This window comes from Sciurus vulgaris (genome assembly GCF_902686455.1).
Source record: "Sciurus vulgaris genome assembly, chromosome: 4".
NCBI classification, from domain to species: Eukaryota; Metazoa; Chordata; class Mammalia; order Rodentia; family Sciuridae; genus Sciurus; species Sciurus vulgaris.
This window is the reverse complement of record NC_136464.1, coordinates 25,202,895-25,227,575: the sequence shown is the minus strand read 5'-3', so window position 1 is coordinate 25,227,575 and position 24,681 is coordinate 25,202,895. Positions and strand designations below refer to the sequence as shown.

Sequence of the window (24,681 nt, the reverse complement as noted above, 5' to 3'; positions counted from 1 at the left end):
GTAGCTGGGATTACAGGAGTGTGCCACTATTTCAGGCCTTATAAAGATTTTCTTTTTTTAGTTTTGAAAATTATTGTTTTGCATAGCAAATATCTAAGTTAGATTGAGTTGGTTTTTGGGACCATAATATTTACTTACATTTAACCATCAATACATTCATCTATACCAATTATCACAGGTGCCTAAAGTTTACTTTCTCTTTCATTCATTCATTCAACTCACCAAACATTTATTGTCTCACTTGAGTCCCACATTAACAGTATTCTAGTTAAAGATACTGAGGGAAATACAAAAAGATATATAGCATGACCTAGCTTTCAAGAAAAAGAACAGAGATATGATTAGCTGCCATAAGTTGTGCAAATTGTTAATGCAAATTTAAAGGTGGTTTGTAATGGGACAGCATTTTTCCACACTTGGGAAATCAAGAGAGCCTTTACAAGGAGGTAACATTTAGACTAAGCATGGAAAAACAGTTAGATTTGGTATGTTTAACCAAAAAGAAAAAAAAAAAAAAAAATGAAGACTTTCCAGGTAGAAGAACTGATATGAGCAAAGGCACAGAGTAGAATCCTTAAAAAAATGGCAATCTATTTGGTTTGAGAATACTAATGAATAAGAGGAACAGTAGAAAAATGAGTTTGAAAAGTTAAGCTTAATACCCAGAACTACCAAAAAAAAAAAAAAAAAAAAAAAAAGTGGTATACAAACTAAAATAAATTTATTTACTTAGAAGCACTGGAGATTGAATCCAGGAGTGCTCTACCATTGCGCTACATCCCCAGTCCTTTTTATTTTTTTATTTTGAGAAAGTCTGATTAAGTTGCCCAGGCTGACCTCAAAGTTGTGATTCCCTTGCCTCAGCCTGAGTTGCTGGAATTGCAGGCATGTGCCATCATGCTCTGAAAATTAAATACATTTAAAAATAAAAAAGATAACAGAGAAAGACATGCTCAAGATCAAAGAGACCAACTTGAGACTGATTTTAAGATGGTCTAAACCATTGAAAATGGACCACTGATCCTAGGCAAACGCAGGGGGATAGAGAAAGAGGGAATAAATAGCTAAGCTGGCAAGAATTGGAAAGCACAGGAAAGATGGAAATGAAAGATGTCAAAAGCCTTAAGCCTGAGTAAGTGGTGGGAAAGAACAGAAACAAGGAGAGGAACTGTCAGGAGGGAATAAACTGGAGTTTGAGGGAGGTCATGGATGGAGGCTTGGATTGGAATGGAATTGGATTAGTATCCAGAGAGCTTAAACTTTAGATGTGATCACTGATGTTAGAAATATAGAGGTGGATCCTCAAAAGAGCAGACATGGGAAAAAACAGCACTAAGGCAGATTTTTTTTCTCCTCCTCCTCCTCTCACTGCTTCCCACTTGCTGCTGGTCCCCTTCTCTGTTTTTGTGGCACTGGGGATTGAACCCAGGGTTGCTCTACCACTGAGTTTGATCTCCATTTTTATTTTTTGAGACAGGATTTTGCTAAGTTTCCCAGGCTGGCCTTGAACTTGGGGTCCTCCTGTCCCAGCCTCCCAAATTTCTGGGATTACAGGAATGTGTCAACACGCCCAAACTAAGGCACACACTTAAAAATGACTTTATTTAAGACTTAGATGCAGAACAGAATCCAACTAAAGAGGCATCATGGTCTGACATATTAGAAGAAAAGTAGAAAATAGGGGTGATACACGCCAAAGGAATGAGTAATTAAGATGGTCAAAAGCTACAAAAAACGAAGGCTGATAGTGACTGCAAAAAGGAGCACTGGATTTGACAAATAGGAAATCTTTAGTGAACCATAAGATAGAACTGTGCTACTGAATTGGTCATGAAGATGTGTGGACAACAGACATAACTACTGGAAGAAAAAGAACTCATCCACATATTCATAGACGCCTAGGAAAGACTTCTGGCTCAGAATATACTTAACATCCCTGGAGGCTTCTTATTAAATGTTAGTTAAATGAACAAATGCATTAGTGGATAAAATTGAAACTATGTAGAGGGCAAGGGAGAACTTGCCTTTTGACGTTCTCTTGAAAGGAACAACATCTGAATATCCCAGGCCTTCTGATTTAGATCTTCCATTTCCATCTCCATTTTCTTATGTTCCCACTCAATCTGATATATTCCTTTGTGTACCTCTTTACTTTCCATCATGCTAGCAACTTTCTTTTGACCTTGAGTCTTGAAAAAGTATTTGATATTCATATAACATGATTCTGCATGCATAATTACAGAATATTTGAAGTTGAATGCTATTCTCAGAAAACACTTGGATCCCAGAGATAATTCTATCTTCTTTTTTTAAATGTAGCAAATATTTAAAAAATTACTTCTTAGTCAAAATCTGATCACTATGAAGCATGACAGTGACTAAATAAAAGGGATTATCAGATACATTTAATAACAAAATTGATTTACTTTAGATATCAAGGATTAGGCATCAGCTAATCTACCAACTTGCATGAATTTGAAACTACTCACTGCCCTTCCATCTGATGCCTTGGATAAAAGATTGTGGTTAAAACAGTTAGGAATAGTGGTATCTGTTTTTTTTTTTTTTACTTTGAATCACCTGTGTGGGATTCAGGAAAAAAAAAATTTTTTTTTTGGTACCAGGGATTGAACCCAGGAGTGGTTAACCACTGAGCCACATCCCCAGCCCTTTCCATTTTTCATTTTGAGATACAATCTCACTAAATTGCTTAGAATCTCACTTGCTGAGACTGGCTTTGAATTTGTGATCTTCCTGCCTTAGCCTCCCAAATTATTGAGATTATAGATATGTGCCACCATGCCTGACAAATTCAGGAAAATTTTAAATTATTCCAAGATTCCTAATAGTGAAACAATAGTGTTTCTAAGACAAATTAATATAAGAATGTTATCAGTTAAGATTTTACATTTTTCTCTCTTGTTTCCCAAATCTAGCCATTCAAAGGTCATACCATCTCTGACTCTTTTCTATTATTTTCATCTTCTGATTGTAAACTGGCCTCTCAGTTCCTTACTTTCAATGACTTTTTCTCCCTTGTGCTTTAGCTGCCTATCCCGAGGGCGTACCCCTGATATTACATGAACAGCTCCAAAATCTAAAGTTCAAACATTTCTCCAGAATGTTGTTTCTCAACTGGGTGAAACATGTCCTTATCAGGGGACAATGTGCTTTATGCTATTCCTGGAGATATTTCTGGTTGACACAACTGGAGGGGTTGCTGTAGGCACCCAGTGGGTAGAGGCCAGGGATGCTGCTTATCATCGTGCAAAATGCAGAGCCGCCTCTGCATCAAATAACCCTCTGGCTCCAGATGTCTAGCATGCCAAGGCTGAGACACACTACTTTAGAGTCACTTCTCCTGTCTACTTTTTATTCAGTTATCTATTTTTGTGGGATGTGGTTATAGTCACTGCCCTTACTTTCCTTTTTCATATTATTTGATCTTCACCTTGCAGCAGCAATCTAACTTTATAACCTATGGCATTAGAAAAAGAACAAACTAACCCAAAGCCATGAGAAGGACATAGGAAGATTAGAACAGAAATATATAAGAAAATAAGAAAATAAAGTCAGTGAAACCAAAAGTTGGGTCTTCAAAAAAAAAAAAAAAAAAAAAAATCAACAGAATTGGCAAAACTTTAGCTTGAATAAGAAAAACAACTCAATTATCTAAAATTAGAACTCTAATCAGAGACATTATTACCAACACTACATAAATTACAAAGACTATATAATGAAAATTACATAAACAATGAATAAACCATGCCATATTGGAATGAACATTTAATTCCATGGTCCTAAACTTCACATTTCTTAGAATTATATGTGGAGGGGGGGGGAGGGAAAAAAATAATGGAATGAATCAAACAATATTGCCCTATGTAAATTTATGATTTTTAATTAAAATAAATTTAAGAAAAGAATTATATGTGGAACTTCAAAAAAAAAAATACTCATGCCTGAAGATGGGATCTGGGCACATTTGAAAACTTCTTCAGGTGATTCTAATGTGCAGCAACCATTAGGAACCACGGATTTAACAGAATTAAAATCACTTATCATGGAAATGAGAGAATAATGCAAAATATTTGATACATCAGGCAATAGGTTGTTTTTTAATTTTCTCTTTAAAAAAAAGTATAATTACCCGAATTACAGAATTCAAGTCTTCAATTATGGTCTTATTTATGAGAATTGCATCAGAATACTCCAGAATTAGTTGAAAATTCTCTAATTCTACTTGTCCTTGTTTAAGAAGAATTTGGATGGTCAAATCCAACTGGAATTTCACTTTCTCTTCCTGTAATCTAAATAGAAAAAGACTTTAACCAAGTAGGTATAATACATTTATATTTCAAATTTCACCTATTATCCGATTATATAATATAATAATAATATAATATATATTCATATAATAATATATATAATAATATAATATATATCAGCTAAAGGAAAGCACCCTGGAGATTACTGTGAAGAATATTTTCCCAAGGGATTAGCCTTCCCAGAGTCCCCCAGTGATACCCCATCCTACTGATTTGGAATTATAATTGTATTGCTCAGAGAACAGTATAGACAGAAATGCATCCACCAAATTTTACTTAAGGATTAAGAAAAGATTGTAGGATTTTTTTTAAAAAGATTTTTTTTTAGTTGTAGATGGGCACAATACCTTTATTTTATTTACTTATTTTTATGTGGTGCTGAGGATTTAATCCAGTGCCTCATGAGTGCGAGGCAAGCATTCTATCACTGAGCTACAACTCCAGCCCCAAGATTTTGATTATAATAAAAATTAAGTTAATGCGAGGCATGGTGGTGCACATCTGAAATCCCAGTGACTTGGGGGTCTGAGGCAGGAGAATTGCAAGTTCGAGGCCAAACTCAGCAACTTTTCAAGGCCCTAAGCAACTTCGCAAGACCCTGTCTCAAAATAAAAAAATAAAAAGGACTGGGGATGGAACTTAATGGTAAAGTGTCTCTGGGTTCAATTCCTAGTGCCAAAAATAATAAACAAACAAATAAATAATAAAAATGAAGAGAATAGAGATGCACCAAGTGTGGAGTCTATTCAAGCTGACCTTATTTATTGATTTCTGAAACTATATAATTAATCCTTATGCTACTTGTGAAATCTAGTTGTGCAAAATTTGTATCTCTCCCTGTAGTCTAGATCTGAAAATGATGTATGATGATGAACTTGGGCACATCAGAGATGTTTTTATCCATGAGATTGTCAATATGGCCTTTTTGAAGCAGGGACTTGAAGAGGATGCAAATCACTTGGTAAAAAAAATCCAGTCCCTGAAGAACACGTACCTGGGAGGTGTCTACGAGGACACTGCTTGGACATGGGCTTAATGTTTCACACAGTTTGTGTGGCTTGAGCCCCCACACACTCAACTGGCAGAGACAGACTGTATTTTTATGTAGAAAGGTCAGATTTGAGAAATACCCAGATTTTACTAAAATTTGCTTCTTTGTATTAAAAGCAATGGAACACGTGGCATACTCCATCCAGAAACAAGTCTTATGTGAAAAAAATGTGCTATTTCATATAGAAATTTTCAACCTAAATTCACTATCGAAAGGGATTGAGATGGGTGAGCTTGCACAGATGTGAAGAACCAGTAAGCATTTCCCCCAAGGACACTGCCACCTGACTGAGCCAGCTCAGACTCTGAATAGGTAAACCTGAATGAGAGGTTCGCATTACAGGACAAGTTCACGGAACACTTTTTCAATCTCGCGCTGCACTTGTTCATCATCCTCCACTCTCTTCCGGAGAAAAGCCATCATTTCCACTAAGCCAGTTGCCTTCTGCTTCACCTGAAGAAACCCAACAGCAAACATGGACTTCAGAAAATGTATTTCTTTAATTTTGTTTTAAAAATCCCCAGGGCTGGGGAGATAGCTCGGTTGATAGTGCTTGCCTTGCAAGCACAAGGCCCTGGGTTCAATTCCCTAGTACCGCAAAAAAAAAAAAAAAAAAAAAAAAAAAAAAATCCCCAAACCTGGGCTGGGGTTGTGGCTCAATGGTAGAGTGCTTGTCTGGCATGTGTGAGGCCCTGGGCTTGATCCTCAGCACCACATAATAAATAAATACATACATAAATAAATAAAATATTGTGTCCATGTATAACTTAATTAAAAAAAAATCACCAAACCTTAATAAGCCCATCTTTCTAAGAGATTAATAAGAATTTAAATCCTTCCATTATGTAATGCAAGGTGTGTAAAACTAGCAGGGCACATGCCATGACAATTTTGAAGAGTACAGAATTGGCTTCTTGCTGAAAATCAAGTATGCAAACAACTAGAATTTTCTTTTAGCTTTTTAAAAAATTTGTTCCCTTAGATGAAATTGTCAGATGGTAGATACTTAAACAAAAATAGGCCAGCCTGATGCATGTGGCTCTAAGGTGGGAATCTAGGGAGGGGAGGAGGAAGCCCTGGGCAAGTAGCAAGAGGAAGAATTCTCTCCCCAGAGTCACACTTTCAAAATTTTGCTCTTTGTTACATTTACTTTTTCTATTCTAGAAAAACTATGAAGTTGGTCTGATGAGCTTAATATAACTAGTCTCTGCAAAACAGGATCATCTGTAACAGTGTTGTCCAACAGAAATGTAATGTGAGCCACATTTAATTTTGAATTTTATAGTGGCTGGCCACTTAATGAAAAGGAAAATGAAATGGATGAACTTAATTTTGTCAATATATTTTATTGAACACAATATATCCAAACTGTGATCATTTCAACCTATAACTTATATGAAAAACATTAATGAGACATTTTCTTTTTTTCCCCATAAACTAAATCCTCTAAATCCGTGTGTATCTTCCACTTGCAGCACATTTCAGTTAGGACTGGCCATAGTTATTTCAAGGGCACAATAACCACACATCATTAGTGATCCTATTTTGGACAGTGTAGGTCTACAAACACAAACCCGCCTGAGACCCTCAATAGCATCAAAGTTAATATTTTTTTATTAATACCACCAACTACTACCCTGGCAGGAAAACCTAAATCATTAGCTTTTTCAATGATACTGTATAGTTGATATTACTATACTAGGAATAAATGAAATAAAAATGATATTACATACTTTATGTTCATTTTCGACTTTTGCTCGTCTGGTTGCACAGAAATGTTCCCACACGGAAGGGTCCAAGCCTTCTGGCATGTTGTTAATATTATCCAGCTCATCCATGGCTTTCATTAAGTGGGCAAAGGTGTCCTTATTCAACTTGGCGGATCCTGGTCGCTCTCCAAAAGGGACATTACTGGCTGCCTCTGAGTGTGTCTTCTGTTTGTGAATCCTGGTGTTATCAAGAAAAATCAGTCAACCTTTCACATTTTCCTCTCTCTCTCTCTCTCTCTCTCTCTCTCTCTCTCTCTCTCTCTCTCTCTCTCTCTCTCTCTTTCTCACACACACACACACACACACACACACACACACACATCATTATACTTGATTCTTTCTCAACATGTAGGCATAAAATTAAAAAATGATGATCAAGATGAACATATTCCCCTAAAAGTTACACTGACAATTTCTATCTAATTGAGATAAATAAAAGGCAAAATCTTATAATTCTCCTCTTCATTTAAAGGCTTTCTTTTTAGTTACAGAAACATAATAGCAAAGGAGAAACAAACCTTGGTCGGCGTTTAAAAAGTTTGTAGAGTATATCCACCTGATGACTGGGAATTTCAGAAAATTCCTTTTTAAAGCTGCGATCGAGAACCTAAGGACAAACACATCATTGCAAGATTGCAACTTTGTTCAGAAACCTTTTATTTGTTAACAATATTCTTTAAAATACAGATTGTAGCACTTTGATTTTAAAAACCCATGAAAATTTGGTTTATAAAGTTGGTAGAGAATGATAATTCATGGTGCAAATATTTTCCAAAGATTTGTTTTGAAAAAGAAGCACCTCAGTGTACTAAAAATTTTATTTCACATAAGAGGTCTTAGAAAACATACATAACAGAAGTTTTCCAAAATAATATTTCCTCACAAAACATGCAAGTGCCTCTATTCCATCCTCTTCCATTCCATTCTGCTCTCTTCTGTCTTCTTTGTGCTATCCTATCCTATTCTTTTGTATTACAAAACTGCTGGTGAGACCTACTAATTGATTTCATAACTAGATAATGGGGACTTAAGTTTGAAAAACCCTGGTAGTTCAATGATCTCTTTATTTTTTTGCACAAGAGAAATCTTAGACTACAGAAGTTTACGAAAATTTGTTTTACATGCAGATTACCGAAGTGTTCAATGGCATAAAATGAAGTTCATTCATAACTGGTAATTATAGTAGGAGATAAATCTACAAGGAAATTAAGTTATATACCATCCAACCTTTCCCCAATCCCAAGAGCAACAACTCAACTCCATGGCTGAGTGGGTGAGACAGTGACTCTCACCTTGTCTTCTGCCATTAAGTTGTCATAGTGCTCCTTAAATGCTTCCAAGTCTTCTCTAGATTTCCGAATGGCTTCTGAAGTCTTGTTCTAGAATAACAGCAGGAGTCGTTAATTGGAACTGGAGATTTCAGGATAAAGAAAATTGCAGGAGATTCGAGAATGAATAAAGAATTTTCTAGTACAAGGTAAAGGTGTCTGTCTAGTATCCATCACAGAAAACTTGTATAGAAGGAAGTAAAACCCCTGGAGACTTGGAAAGAACAAACCTCCAGTCACCTGCTCCTAAGGACAGTCAGCACTGTGTAAGTGTCAGTGACAGGGCAGTGTGGGTGAGGAAAGTGCAAGGCTTGAGAGTTGCCCGGACCTGGGTTCTGAGAGACGAACAATGGCCAGACCATACGGAGAAATAGAACTCTGCCCCACACCCTCTGCAGTAGCTGGGAAACTAAACCATAACCTTTGCAGCAATTGCCCCAAACTGTCAGGACTTGGTCAATAATTGTCAGCTCTAACTTTTGTACCTATTTCCAAGTCAGGATCATCCAGAGAGGGCCAAATATGGTCCCCAAATCAGTGTGGCTTCTCAGTGCCAACAACATCCAGCCAGTGTGCCTGTGCCCTCCCTGCTTCCACCCTACAGCTTTCCTGTTTCCCTGCCTGCCTTCCAGAGTTGGCAGACAAAAGCAAGTGACGGGTGACCGTTCTGCTATGCCAAGCTTGGAATAAATAGTTTCCACTTATTCTTATTTGGGTGGCTCCATCTATTTCCACAGCTCCAGTCCTGCTCTGTTACCTACCATTGGATGACTGAGGCCTGTTACCAGTCTCACAGAGACAGCCTCCTTTCTTTGTGAAAGAAATCTAGTATCATTCAGGGTTGTTCTAAGGAGGGATGTATTTAGAAAGTTCTTTGAATCTGCTGTTTAATAGACTCTTACAAAAAAGCAAGTACATATTTATGATACAATAAGTCATGCATTCACAAAAGTCCATTGTTAATACTGACATCTGTTGAAACTTATTATGTAATAAGCATTTTGTATCCATGTGTCTTCAATGAACCATATCTATTTTTGCTCGTATTTAGATAGTTTTCGGAATATGATGGTTTTTCATTCCATGAGCTAACCCAATACACTTCCATGTTTAGTAAAATTTTAGAGTGCCAAGGCCAGGCTGGGAAACTTAGTGAGGCTCAGTCTCAAAACAAAAAAAAAAAAAAAAAAAAGTTTTTAAATGGTTGGGGATATAACTCAGTGGTAGAGCCCTCCCCTGGCATATGTGAAGCCCTGGGTTCAATTCCTAGTATAGAAAATAAATAAATAAACAAAAATGAAAACAAAACAAGCACCAAATGGTCCAGGGAGAACAATACTTCTTGAAGAATGGCTTGCCAGCAGGTTAAAAGGTTCTAGCCTTGTTCCAAGTCCCATAGCCAGTGGCTAAAAGTTGTGCTTTCAACCATGAAGCTCTGTGGCCTCATTTTATAAACCACTTCATATGAAGGCTACACAGTTCTTTTGACTAAATGATTACAGATGCTGAATCACATAACTTTATTAACAGGTTGGAATGGGTACTTTTACCCGGTCCTGGAGCAAAGTCCTAGAAAGGGGTCAAGGACTGCACGTGGTTGAGAAGGACTGGGAGCTCTCTTTAAACAAGGAACAGGGCTGTCAGGAAAGGCTGGCACTCAGGGATCGTGTGCTGTACTTACTTTCTCCTCCTGCTTCCTTACAAGGTAGTTGTTCAGGAATATTTCTCTGGAGGTTAATTCCTCATCCAACAGTAGAGAAAAAACCAGGTTACTTATTTTCAATTCCTCCTGTAGAAATATATAAAAAGGTGTGTGTGTGGGGTGGGGTTATGATCAATACTCCTATCTGAGAAAAGACTACTGGTGATCATAGACTTGACTCTACTCAAACAAGTTCATGACATATACATAAGAGAATTCTTTTTTAAAAAAGAGGCTGTTACAATAACTGGTTATTTTACTGGTTTCATCATTTCATTATAAGGTAAAACACACAGAAAAATACATAATGTAAACTCATGGTTTAATGAATTATTATAAGGGTCAACTCAGTTCCAGAAATGGAATTTTGTCAACCTAGAAGCTCCTTATAGGTGTCTGCATCAAAATCTCAACCCCAATACTAATCGCTGCCTTCACTTTCATAGTAACAACTTCTCTGCAGCTTTACCCAGGTGTGTTTAGGCACTACAGTATAACTTGTCCACTAATTTTTTTTTTTGTCTTGCCTTCTAAATCTCTTATAATCTTCATGTTCCCTCTGCCCCTTTATTTCCTCACAAGTCATCTGTAGTAACTAGGAGTTTGTAGTTCTTTCTCGTCTAGGTTTTACCCAGTGCATACTCCTGGTCCTTCATCCTTTGTACTTCCTGAAAACTGGCAGCTGGATCCAGAGGTCTGATGAGACCTAGCTTTGATCCTTGTGGAAGACCATAAGGGGTACTGTGTTCTTTGATCAGGAGACACAATGTCTGGTCATCTTTCTGTGATGATCATAGCTGTAGGTGTTCAATGCCCAGGTCCATAAATTCAATGAATTCCAAAATGGTAAGTCTGTTTTTACTTTCCTTTTTCACTTTTTAATTGAAATACTTTCAAAGAGGGTGCTCCTACTTGTCTACTGTTTGATTACCCGAGGGCACAGTTCATATAGGAAAGACCAAATAAATTAGTTTTTACGCAAGATTTGGTTGTCATCCTCTGAAGATGATCAACTGGCATTTTCTGTTTAAAAATATCACAAAATCATAAGTTTGAACTAATTTGATGGGTTTTGATTAATTGCAATGATCATCTTTGAATCTTAAATGGTCTCATTTAAAGGAGATGTATGTGGTTGGCTCCTGAATCCTTTGGATATTACCTAGTAGTCTGTTAGTTTCCTCATTATCTATTTTTTTTTTTTTTTTTTTTTTTTTTTTTGCGGTGCTGGGCATTTGAACCTAGGGCCTTGTGCTTGCGTGGCAAGCACTCTACCAACTGAGCTATCTCCCCAGCCCCTCCTCATTATCTTGTACAACTAGGTGTTCTAACTAGTTGTAAACTAGGTGTAACTTTTTTTTTTTTTCCAAAAAGACAACTTTACTGAGGTATAATTCACATAGCATACAATTCACCATTTATAGAATATGAGTCAGTGAGTGGTCTTTAGTATATTCAGAGTTGTGTTACCGTTGTTCTAAACAATCAAGTTTAGAACATTTCATCACTGCAAGAAGAAACCTTTAGCTGTCATTTCCCATTTCCCCCCACACCTCGCAGAAGCCTCCTTCCTCCCGGCAAAGCAAGGACTTCTCAAGGCACGGGGAGAGGAAGTGTGCCAAGTGAAAGGGAGGAGATGCAACAGGAGGCTGAAGAGGGATCCAGGGACTCAGGCTTGGGGGACCTTTGCACCAGGAAAGGGTGTTGGTCATTATCCTAACACCAGCCAGGACCCTGGAGGCTCCTTAAAAGAACAAGTCACAGAAGCAAAGCTTTTATTTACCTGGTTGACAACCATCTCTGCCTTCACTCTCCTTTCAAAGAGTCTTTTCAAATGTTCATCAAAGCTTTGTGTGCTCTCTTGAATTGCGTTTTGAAGTTTCTTCAATTCTGTTTCTAACGACTGAAAGGAAGGCCGTAGTGAAGTTAGTGTTAGGAGGAGATGTTGCATTTCGCTGCAAGGGAGGGGCAGGAGGAAGGCAGAGCTTGTGAGGTGTTCACCTTCAAACAGAGATTCTCCCCTTGGATCTGTTTAAGATACTGGGTGTCTGGGATTTTTGCTTTAAAAAGATCACATTGGTGTGTGTGTGTGTGGCAGGGGGAGGGATAAAAATTACTAATGATAGCTAATGATACAGCCAGAAGTAGGCCTGGTAAAGCAAATGCAGCAAATCTTTTCAGAAAACTCTGACATCCTTTATAGGATAGTAATTTTTTCCAGGTGCATGATTTGGCCCTAAAAAAATAAGTCTTGCTTTTTTTCCCCCCAATTTCTGCATACCTTTTCATTATTTTATTGGTGCATCACAGGTGTACATAATGTTGGAATTTGTTACATATTTGTATATGCACAAAATGTAACAATATAATTTGGTCAACATCACTTCCCTGCCCATTCTCCCTTCCTCCCCACTGCCCACCCCTGTCCCTTTCCTCTACTGATCTCCTTTTGATTTTCATGAGATCCCTGTTTCCCCACGTTTCTTCCTCTTTTTCCTCTCTAGCTTCCACATGACCCTTGAACTTCTGAATTAGGCTTACTTTACCTAACATAATGGTCTCAAGGTATAGCCTTTTTCCTGCAAATGACATAATTTCATTTTTCTTTATGGTTGAATAAAACTCCCTTATGTATATATACCACATTTTCCTTAGCCATTCATCCATTGATGGATACCTAGGCTGGTTCCATAGTTTGGCTATTGTGAATTGTGCTTCTATAAATATTGCATGTATGTGTCACTATAGTAATTTTTTTTAGAATAGATACTGAGGAATGATATAGCTGGGTCTTATAGTGGTTCCATGCCTAGTCTTCTGAGGAACCTCCATACTGATTTTCGTAGTGGTTATACCAGTTTACAATTCCAACCGTGAAAAAGTGTTTCTTTTACTCCACATCCTCTCCAGCATTTATTTTTGTTTGTATTCCTGATGACTGCTATTCTGAATTTTATTTTTTATATTATAATTTTTATATTCAATTTTTATATCACTGAAAAAATAATCCAGTGCTAGGCAAGAAGGTGAAGGTGAGATGAACCAAGATTGGTCATGAGTAGTTAACTACTGAAGCTGGACAAGGGGTCATATACTGTTCTCTCCACTTTTATATGTTTGACATTTTACATCATTTTTTTTATAAATAAAAAAGACAGAAATTTGTGACTGTGAATTTTGTTTTGTTTTGTTTTTGAGTTTTTCTATGAAGAGGAAGCAGAGACACTGAGTGGTGGATGGATGGGAAAGTGGGGTCAAGGGAATTGTTTTTTTTTTTCTTTTACTTTTTTTTGAAATAAAATCAGTCTAACCTGAAGGCCACAAGAATAGTATACAGAACTCTAGTATCCCCCTCTTCAAGAGAGTATTTTTTTAATGAAATGAGAGATGCATGGTCACACGTACATCCTGTAAGAGGTATAAGATCACAGCATGTGTCTACGCTGATGGGAAAAATCAGGTAGAGAAAAAAATATATAATGATCCAGAAGAAAGAGGGGCAAGTTGATGAGTGATGACGTTGAACAGGTGAGGTGGGATGGAATCTAGTCTAGTAGAAAGCAATACTGAGTGGACTCAAGCCCTTAGGAAATAGGAGGACATGAGGCTCCACGAATTCAGTGCAGGTTGGTGGCAGACGTGATGGTGGAAGAGCAAGGACAATCTCTTCTGGTTTCTTCTCTTCTCTCAGTGAAATAGAAAGTAAGGTGCAAGTGCATTGAGGGCTCAGGTGTTGGAATTCTGAAGATGAAGGAGCAGATGTGAAATGGTCCTCTAGGATCCTGCTGTTCAAAGGCTGGCCCACAGCCATCAGTAGTGTCACCACCTGGCAGTGCACAAGCTCGGGGTCCTTCCATTTCCTCAGAGCATGATGACAACCGCAGACTCTGATTCTGCATTTTTAACAGGGTCCCCAGGTGACGTGGATTCCCGTTCCAGTGTGAGAGTACCAGGTTGGGGGAAAACAGAATAGCGTCATTGAACAGCTCTAAGGACCCAACTGAGCCTACGGTCATTAACTGAGGGTGAAACCAGTCAGTATTTTTCTCTTTGTCCACTGCATATGTACAGGTGCAGAGAAGGCAGAATACCGTATTTAATCAAGGCCTTGGTTTCACCAGAGGGATATGATGGAGGAACTTGGAAATGAGAGGACAGGCAGGAAGCTATGTTTTATGACATAAACTGGAGTGAAGGCAGCCAGTCAACATTTTTTATTCCATAGGCATCTGTATTCCCTAACTCCTTGAAAATTTTACTTCTTTCAGAATTATGGAATTGGGTTTTTAGGTAAGTACTATCTTAGGTTAAAATGCAAGTCAGAACTGCAGTGAATAAAAATATAGATAGGTTAACAAAAGGCTCAAAGAATTGTTCATAAGATGCAGCCTCAAAAAAGGTACAAACCAGTCCTGTCTTGAATGATGGTATAATTTTACTTCCATCACAGAAGCATAGCTTGCTTGCATACCATCGTCTTTTTTATGCATTCTTTCTTAAAATTTATTTTAATTAGTTATACATGACAGTAGAATGCACTTTGATACATCATATATAATGCAGCATAATTTCTCTTTTCTTCGAGTTATACATGATGTAGAATCACACTGGACATATAGTTACATATATGCCTAGGTAATAATGTCTGTCTCATTCTACTATCCTTCTGACTTCAAACCCCCTTCCTTCTCTTCACTCCCCTCTACCTAATCTAAAGTAACTCAATTCTTCCCTAGCCCCTACATATCAGAGAAAACATTCAACTTTTGTGTTTTGGGGATTGGTTTATTTTGCTTAGGATGATATTCTCCAGTCTATCCTTTTACCAGCAAATGTCATAATTCTATTTTTCTTTAAAGCTGAGTAATAGTCCATTGTGTGTGTGTGTGTTTGTGTATATATATATATATATATATATACACACACACACATTTTTAAAATCCATTCATCTGTTGAAGTGCACCTAGGTTGGTTCCACAGTTTAGCTTTTGTGAGTTGAGCTGCTATAAACAATGTGGTTGCCTCACTGTAATATGCTGATTTTAAGTCCTTTGGGTATAAATGTAGGAGTGGGATAGCCAGGTCAAATGGTGGTTCCATTCCAAGTTTTCTGAGAAATCTCCATACCGCTTTCCATAATGGTTGTACCAATTTGCATTCCCATCAGCAGTGCATGAGTGTACTTTTTCCCCCACATCCTCAAATTGAGCATTAATATCCAGGATATAGATAACTCAAAAAACTTAATACCAAAAACCCAAATAGCCTAATCAATAAATGGGTTAAGGAACTGAGCAGACACCAGAGTCTTTCTCATCTCTATTAGATTATAAGCATTTTAATGTGGGGATGTTTCTTTGTGATGGAAGAAGATAAAAAGTAGCTGCACTGCATTGCAGAAACTTCAAGTTAGAACAGTAAACTACGTGCTGCACCATTTGCACCATTCTTTTCTCAAATCCTTTCCTTATGAGCACGACTCAGATGGCTGCAGACAGGAGACAGCAATCCCTCACAGTGACTTGCACATGACCAGAATGGGTGTCTGGTAAACGTTTGGAGAATGAAGGGGACAAACAAATGGTAGCAATGTGGGAAATGCTGAAATCAACGAGAACTTTCAAAAACCATTGCTCAAAATTCTTTCTGTTTTAAATTGTTCTCTTTGGACTTATCAAATTCAAAATTTACTTCTCTAAATCTTCTAAATTCTTGAGAATTTAAGCTGAGATGCCATTCTTAAGCCACTAAAGACATTGAGAAAATAAAAAAATTGAAAAGATGTAGAAACAGAACTCTAGATATGGTAGATTACATTAATTTTTGGATCTTCTGACCTTTCTATACTTATCTCTTTCTTCATTTAACTCCTTGACTTTTTTCTCATATTCTTTGAATTGTTTCCTTTCTTCTTCAGTCCACAATGCATCCGCCTTTGCCATAAAAGCAGGCTGAGGAATCACCTGACGATAGGAAGGAACACACATGCTTCATCTCAAGTACAAATACAACAGTATAGTAAAAGCTCAGAGGTAAAATCAGTTAAAAAAAGGGGGGCTGGGGAGATAGTTCAGTCGGTAGAGTGCTTGCCTTGCAAGTGCAAGACCCTGGGTTCGATCCCCAGCACTGGGGGGTGGGACGGGGGGGACAGTGCCTTCGAGGGTTGGCAAGGGCCAGGTCTCGTGGTGCACACCTGCAATACCAGAGACTCAGGAGCTTGAGGCAGAAGGACTGCAAGTTCAAGGCCAGTCTGGGCAATTTGGGACCTTGTCTTAAATTGAGACATGAGAAGGGCTATGGAGGTAGCTCAGTGGTAAAACACCTGTGGGTTTAAGCCCCAGGACCACCAAAAAAACAAAAAGTTGATGAGGACAATGCCTGACGCACGTTTACTAAAGAATATAAACAACATTATGACTGTTGTTCTGTGACTTGGGGAATGAGGGCAGTTTGGGACATGTCTGGACCCTTAGGTGACAGATGGAGGTGTGTGCTGGTATCTATCAAAGACCTACACCTGTAGTCCAGATGTCAAAGATGCTTCCTGGGGTATTAGAGTTGAAGTGGTAGAGACCAAAACCACCATGGTTTCTTGGTGCTCATTCACTTCTTGTGAGAATAGAAGCCAATTTTTTTTCTTATTTGCCAACTGTGTATGTTCATAAGGTACTAGGAAGTTGTCTAATATTTGTTGCTGTAGAATTTCAAACAAGTTCATATAGGGCAAAAAATGGAGAAATGTGTCTTTCTACCCTGCTGTACCTTTCACAAGGAGAGTGAGATATCTCACCATTCTCAAAATGTCTTCCTTCTTGACTTCCAGAACACCTCCCATCATGTCCATCAGGGCTCTGGCTCTGACGTCCAAACCCTGGGAAAGAGCCAGGGTCAGAGAGGGCAGCTGAGGCACAGCTCCGACCCCAGAGGCACCTCCAACCATGTGTTAGGATGACCACATTTAGGATAGGGAAGGGAGGCAGTGGTGTGGAGAGAGAATGGGAGGAGTCCAGATGAGGTTCAAGTGGCCTCGGGTTCAAGGCAAATATCCTAACGTGCTTCTACAATGGGATACAGGTATCCCTGAAGGGAAGAGGGTCTTGGGTACTGTTTGGACAAAGCTGCATACCTGTGAATGAAGCCATCGCTCTGTTTCATAGGGTGAAATCAATTCTGCTTTGGCTTTTTGCCATGGAGAAACATGTTTTTGAGCTGTAATCTAAAAGAGAAAACACAGTTTCCTGCTGGTATTCTTACAAAATTCAAACCAAACTTTCCTTCTATACACTGGGAGGAAATTAAATGGTACTAGGGGAATTCAAGGGACAATCCAGATTTTGCATTCAATTTCTGTTTTGGGATGAAGACAAGGTCTAAGATGAGAGGATTAGAGACTAGATCTTTACTTTTCCATTAGCTCTCAATTCTTGTCTCATCACTGAGGAGATTTGATACTTGGTGAAGGGCGGTGATGAGAAGGGAGGTCAAAGAAGGGTCACCTGAGTCAAATTCTGAAAGATGAGGCCCTAAGAGGTCAAGAGCTTGGGGCATTCCAGGTACTATGGGCAGTAAAGTAAAGCATGGCTGGAAGAGAGGGAGAGCGGCTGGATAAGACGGGGGCTGGGAGGCAGTCAGGAAGGAGCCGGGGGCTGTATCCCAAGTGCCATGAGCAGCCACTGCAGGGGATTAGGCAAAGCAGGAAGTCACATCTGACTGGCAGGTAGATCATGCTCCTGAACATAGAATGACTGGAGCTCAAGAAAAAGCAGGCACGGGGGTTTACTACACGTGCAAGTGAATTGCCACCAGCTGGACCCTGAGTAGTGGCAGAAAGAGGTCTTGGTTGTCACCTAGCTCCAGATCCCAGGTCACATAGCAAGAGTCCAGGGAAAAATGACTTGCAGAAGTTAACCAAGTGCAGAGGTTAGGGCAATGAACTCAGAAGCAAATGGTTTGGGTCCAGTCTGTTATTAATTAGCAGGAAACTGTGGCTGAGCTACTTAACCTTCCTGTCCCTCACTTTCCTCCTCTGTGAAGTAGAGGCAGTGTTAACACCTACCTTCTGTGGTTGTGGAATTATAAATTCGTCTACCTAGGGCACTTAGAATGGGGCCTGGCAGCTAACAGGGACTGTGAAAATGTCACTTCTAAACACCAGTATTATCTTTTGCCCAAAAGTAGTGAAGTTGGTTTCATGTGAACATGAGGTTTTTCTTTGAGCATTCTCTAGCATTTTTTTTTCTTTCAAAAAAATGAAATTTGGCTGTATTTTGTTTTCTTTAGGCATTCTTTTTGCAACTGCCTGTGCTAAAACTTTGAAGAAGGCTGACTACAAGTCCCCTTTCCCTGGCATCTATACTGTCTTGGTGGCCGAGACAATGACTCCATTGGCCTCTTTCCACAGAGTGGCTCAACCCCCCGGTTCTGGCACTGGGTCATCACTGGGCCAAGGGGCTTCTTCCCAGGCAAGCCCGGAACTGGGACCAAGAGAATCTAATTCAGACCAGCTGCTCTCTGGGTGGAGGAAATACAAAGTAGAAATTGCTAGAAGAGATTGAAATGCATAGGGAAGAAAACTAGGCGATGGGAAAAGTGGGTCCTGGACTCCCCGTAAAGATTAGAGCTTCCTAGGCGCAGTGTCCAAATCTTCCCTGGACTCCAGGGGAGCCTCTCACTACCACAGCTGTATCGCCTGCTATCATTACCTGTACTGAGCATGCTGTCTAATACAGTTGCTTGCTGTAGTGTAAACAGGAAGGTGAAAAAATAGGAGCTGGGGAAATCTGAGAAAGAGGGAAGGGATGCTGGGGCCAGCCGTACCTCATGATCCTCCACCACAAGGGTTCTCTCTGGCTTCTCACAGTCTTCAAATTCTGGTTGCCAGACTGTTTCCTCCAACTCCAGATCTGAGATAATTTCTCTAATTCTAACATTTCTTTCTGTCACACGTGTGATTTCAAACTCTTTTTGTTTATATGCAGCATCAAACTCATTATTGAATGCAGTTTTCACCTTGTAAATGATATCCTGAAATATCAATATGTTACTGAAAAAAACATCACATCTCAAATCTTTACTGGTAACATGATCCTAACTTACACTTTCCCTCCAAGGTCAGTCCTGAAATTATCTTTTTTTTTTTTTTTTTAAATTTTAGATGTTGATAGAGCTTTATTTTATTCATTTATTCACATGTGGTGCTGAGAATCGAACCCAGTGCCTCACAAATGCCAGGCAAGCCCTCTACTACTGCTGAGCCACAACCTCAGCCCTGAAATTATCTTTTAAGAAGGTAAAATGAATCTTCCTGGAATACCATTTATATCAAGCCATTTCTTTATTCAATAATTGACATCCAACCATGGGAAGGATTAAGGCAACCGTATAACTGATATCCCATAATCTACTTTCTGAAATGTAAGCTGTCCTTCAATGTGCAGGTATGGTGATAAATGTTCAGGTGCGTGATGGACACTCTGAGGCTCATTAAGCAATTCTCTCTACTTTCCTGCATAAATTTAAAAGCCAACATACAGGATTTAACTTGGAAAGCATCTCTTCCAACCTTATTGGGAGAGATATAGAAAGATATAGAATGGCCAACAGAGGGTGTTTGGAGAAGCTTCCAGAGAAGTACCACCATGCACAATATTCTTCCTATAGCTATAGGGTCAGGTCATTCTCAGGCAAGAGGAGAACCTGAGCTAGCCAGCCAGATCAGTCCATAGCTAGAGAGAAAGTGGGTCTAAGTGAGTTGCTCCTACTCCTAATGGCTCAAATCAAAGTGACTTCTGTTACTGTCAGAGTTTAGTCTATACATTTATGTCATTGAAGATGAAGCCATTAAATTATTTAAAAATGATCTTAACACCTGGCACCAGAGTTTCTCTTGGGCTGAATTTACCTCCTTGTAGGAATAAAGCATTCAGAAGGTGATGTCTGGGGCTTGGGTCCACTGAAGCTGGATCACAAAGGTAACTTAACAGTTCTGAGAATAAGTGGAGGGCTTATTCTCTGAGAAATAAAAGATTGGAGTAGAAGAAGAAAAGGAAAGGAAGCGAGAGCTGAGTTACATGGCAGGAAGCTAGAACTTGAATTGCGACATGGCTAAAGGACTTTGAAGGACAGGAATAGCTAACATTAATTTCAAACCATCTATAGTCTCGGGCATTGCATTTTCAAAAATGTTCAGTAGGGTCTTCTCCATTGACAGATGTGTTATGAGACTGACTTATTTGGAGGAAAGTAAAGAGAAGGGGCTTAGAGATAGAGGGAATTAAAAATTTCAAAGGTGTACTTTTTCCAGAATCCCAGAAGGTACCAAAATCTTAAAGAAGAAATCATATTTCCCCAGGTTAAGCAGATAGATAAGCAATCATGTCTCAACCTTTAAAGGAGATATTACTTGATACCTGAGTTACTGAGAAGATGGAATCCAAGAGTTTCTTTGAACTGACTAAAGATCTAAACGGCAGGGATGCAAGGTTGGTTCAACATCAGGAAATCAATAAATGTCATTCACCATATCAATAGACTTAAAGTCAAGAATCACATGATTATTTCAATAGATGCAGAAAAAGCATTTGATAAAATACAGCACCCCTTCATGCTCAAAACACTAGAAAAAATAGGGATAGTGGGAACATTCCTTAACATTGTAAAGGCCATTTATGCTAAGCCCGTGGATAATATCATTCTAAATGGTGAAAAACTGAAAGCATTCCCCCTAAAAACTGGAACAAGGCAGGGATGCCCTCTTTCACCACTTCTATTCAACATCGTTCTTGAGACTCTAGCCAGAGCAATTAGACAAACCAAAGAAATTAAAGGGATACGAATTGGAAAAGAAGAACTCAAACTATCCCTGTTCGCTGATGACATGATTATATATTTAGAGGAACCTGGAAATTCCACCAGAAAACTTTTAGAACTCATAAGTGAATTCAGTAAAGTAGCAGGTTACAAGATCAATGCTCATAAATCCAGTGCATTTTTATACATAAGTGATGAATCTTCAGAAAGAGAAATTAGGAAAACTACCCCATTCACAATAGCCTCGAAAAAAAAAAAAAATACTTGGGAATCAATCTCACAAAAGAGGTGAAAGACCGCTACAATGAGAACTATACAACACTAAAGAAAGAAATTAAAGAACACCTTAGAAGATGGAAAGATCTTCCATGTTCTTGGATAGGAAGAATTAATATTGTCAAAATGGCCATACTACCTAAAGTGCTATACAAATTCAATGCAATTCCAATTAAAATCCCAATGACGTACCTTACAGAAATAGAGCAAGCAATTATGAAATTCATCTGGAAGAATAAGAAACCCAGAATCGCTAAAGCAATCCTTAGCAGGAAGAGTGAAACAGGGGGTATCGCAATACCAGATCTTCAACTCTACTACAAAGCAATAGTAACAAAAACGGCATGGTATTGGTACCAAAATAGAAAGGTAGATCAATGGTACAGAATAGAGGACACGGACACAAACCCAAATAAATACAATTTTCTCATACTAGACAAAGGTGCCAAAAATATGCAATGGAGAAAAGATAGCCTCTTCAACAAATGGTGCTGGGAGAATTGGAAATCCATATGCAACAGAATGAAACTAAACCCATATCTCTCACCATGCACGAAACTAAACTCAAAATGGATTAAGGACCTCGGAATCAGACCAGAGACCCTGCAGATTATAGAAGAAAAAGTAGGTCCAGATCTTCAGCATGTTGGCTTAGGACCAGACTTCCTTAACAGGACTCCCATAGCACAAGAATAAAAGCAAGAATCAATAACTGGGATAGATTCAAACTAAAAAGCTTCCTCTCAGCAAAGGAAACTATCAGCAATGCGAAGAAAGAGCCTACAGAGTGGGAGAATATCTTTGCCAATCATACTTCAGATAGAGCACTAATCTCCAGAATCTATAAAGAACTCAAAAAACTCTACTCCAAGAATTCAAATAATCCAGTCGACAAATGGGCTAAGGAAATGAATAGACACTTCACAGAAGAAGATCTACAAGCAATCAACAAACATATGGAAATATTCAACATCTCTAGTAATAAGAGAAATGCAAATCAAAACCACCCTAAGATTCCATCTCACCCCAATTAGAATGGCGATTATCAAGAATACGAACAACAACAGGTGTTGGTGAGGATGTGGGGAGAAAGGTACACTCATACATTGCTGGTGGGGCTGCAAATTAGTGCAGCCACTCTGGAAAGCAGTGTGGAGATTCCTTAGAAAACTTGGAATGGACCCTCCATTTGACCCAGCTATCCCACTCCTTGGCCTATACCCAAAGGACTTAAAATCAGCATACTACAGAGATACAGCCACATCAATGTTCATAGCTGCTCAATTCACAATAGCCAGACTGTGGAACCAACCTAGATGCCCTTCAATTGATGAGTGGATAAAGAAACTGTGGTATATATATACAATGGAATATTACTCAGCCATAAAGAATGATAAAATTATGGCATTTGCAGGCAAATGGATGAAATTGGAGAATATCATGCTAAGTGAGATAAGCCAATCTCAAAAAGCCAAAGGAAGAATGATCTCGCTGATAAGTGGATGATGACACATAATGGGGGGAGGGAAGGGTTAGTGTTAGGGTTAGAGTTAGGGTTAGGGAGGGGGGCATGTATGGAGGAAGGAAGGACTGTATAGAGGGAAAAGAGGGGTGTGAGGGGTGGGGGGGAAGGGAAAAAATAACAGAATGAATCAAACAACATTACTCTATGTAAATTTATGATTACACAAATGGTATGCCTTTACGCCATGTACAAACAGAGAAACAACATGTATCCCATTTGTTTACAATAAAAAAAAAAAAAGATCTAAACGGAAGAATGGTTTTTGGTGTCAGCCAGTGAAGAGTGTTCTTTAGACAATGTGGGATTACAGAATCCAGTTTGAAGGGATGGTGGTAACTCTTGCACGCAAGTTCTGACTGTGGACATGGACCCTAGCCATCTGTGTGTTTCTTATACACTTTGAAGACATCATTTGATTGACATTAGGTTTCAATGTGAGCACTTGAAAAGACATCTCATAGGGAGTTTCAGAGATTTTTGAGGATAAAGAGAAAAGCCACCCACTTTTAGTAATATAATTTGGTTGATCTTCTCCTCTCTGGAATGAAGTTCCAATTGGCTTGATAACAAAGATGTATCTACCCCAAAATCAGTACTCAGACTACCAAGCAGGTAATTGGGCAACATGGAGTCTCTGCTTATCTTTTCTTCATCTTCTTCTTCTTCATCATCCTCTTCATGACGCTTTTTAACCAAGGATACTGCAGACTGGACCTCTGAAATGTCCTTCCGGAGCTGAATAGAGAAAAAGATGACGTGGAAGTTGTACAATAAGAAGAATTCTCCAAAGGACATTTTTTGCGACAATTTAATTATTTTAACAACCATCTTAAGAGGTTAAATCATTTTGCCAACAATTTTATTCAAGATGGGGCAAGATGATAGATCCTGAAACTGCCATAGAAGAGATTAAAGCTTCAGAAACTGATAAACTGTGGGTAAACCAAAAGAATAAAAATAACCCTGGACACTACCTAATATTTATATTTGTGTGTCAGGATGTTACCTGCGTGTAAACATTTCAAGTCTTTCTTTGTACTTCAGCATTAAAAATTATATTTATATATAAATATATATAATATGTAATATATAAATAATATATAAATATATATAATATATTATATAATATATAATAATATATATATTCTCTTCATATTTTATAAACAAACTTGTTCACATGGGACTGGAAGGTATAGGTTAAGATTTATGTAAACCTTAATTTATGTTTAAGAGAAAGAGTAGATACAAAGTTCTGGCCAAAACAATGCTATAACAAAGGACCAGTGTTTTTTACTGGTTTCACAGAGATTATTGCTTTCAGAAAAAAAAAAAAAATAGTGGGGTTGTTTTAGGGAAACTACATCTCCATCAAAATAGGTTCTACTTCATCTTTGTTGGTTATCTTAAAACACAATCCCTAGGGATAAAGGGGGGTGAGAAGGGAATATAGACTTCTGAGCAGGATAAGAACAAAACCCCAAATGTCATTTTTAAAAGCCTGTCCTCAATATCTGGTGCTAGCCAGTGTTGTATTTACTGTATATAGGCTCCTATGTTTATTAGAATATATCCTGTAAACTGGACGTGGTGGTGCACACCTGTAATCCCAGGGGCTTGGGAGGCTGAGGCAGGAGGATCATGAGTTCAAAGCCAGCCTCAGCAATTTAGTGAGGTCCCAATCAACTTAGTGAGGCCCTGTCTCAAAATAAAAAGTAAAGAGAGCTGGGATTGTAGCTCAGTGGTAAAACACCCCTGGGTTTAATTCTTAGTATTAAAAAAAAAAAAAAGAAAAGGAAAGAAAGAAAAGAATGTATCCTATAAATTAGAAATAAAAATATAAAAGTACACAATATATAAACTTATCCTAAATTGTACCCCAGCTCAAATCTATTG

General features: G+C 38.4%; 1 protein-coding gene across 3 annotated transcripts in view; it reads right to left on the bottom strand.

Annotated features, from left to right (window-relative positions):
* CFAP43 (cilia and flagella associated protein 43) overlaps window positions 1-24,681 on the bottom strand; it is a 94,764-nt gene that overhangs the window by 5,237 nt on the left and 64,846 nt on the right. Inside the window, exons 23-35 of one of the 3 annotated variants that reach the window (XM_079136312.1) lie at window positions 23,293-23,523; window positions 18,996-19,202; window positions 17,305-17,394; window positions 16,969-17,049; window positions 16,016-16,141; window positions 11,962-12,081; window positions 10,158-10,265; window positions 8,441-8,527; window positions 7,667-7,755; window positions 7,113-7,326; window positions 5,720-5,832; window positions 4,151-4,310; window positions 2,025-2,189 (exon numbers count right to left, since the gene is read on the bottom strand). In XM_079136312.1, coding sequence (XP_078992438.1) covers window positions 2,025-2,189; window positions 4,151-4,310; window positions 5,720-5,832; window positions 7,113-7,326; window positions 7,667-7,755; window positions 8,441-8,527; window positions 10,158-10,265; window positions 11,962-12,081; window positions 16,016-16,141; window positions 16,969-17,049; window positions 17,305-17,394; window positions 18,996-19,202; window positions 23,293-23,523 — 1,791 coding nt within the window. Of the gene's footprint in view, window positions 1-663; window positions 2,190-4,150; window positions 4,311-5,697; window positions 5,833-7,112; window positions 7,327-7,666; window positions 7,756-8,440; window positions 8,528-10,157; window positions 10,266-11,961; window positions 12,082-16,015; window positions 16,142-16,968; window positions 17,050-17,304; window positions 17,395-18,995; window positions 19,203-23,292; window positions 23,524-24,681 lie in introns of those variants that run through there. The other 2 variants (XM_079136310.1, XM_079136311.1) reach the window with 2 other exon arrangements.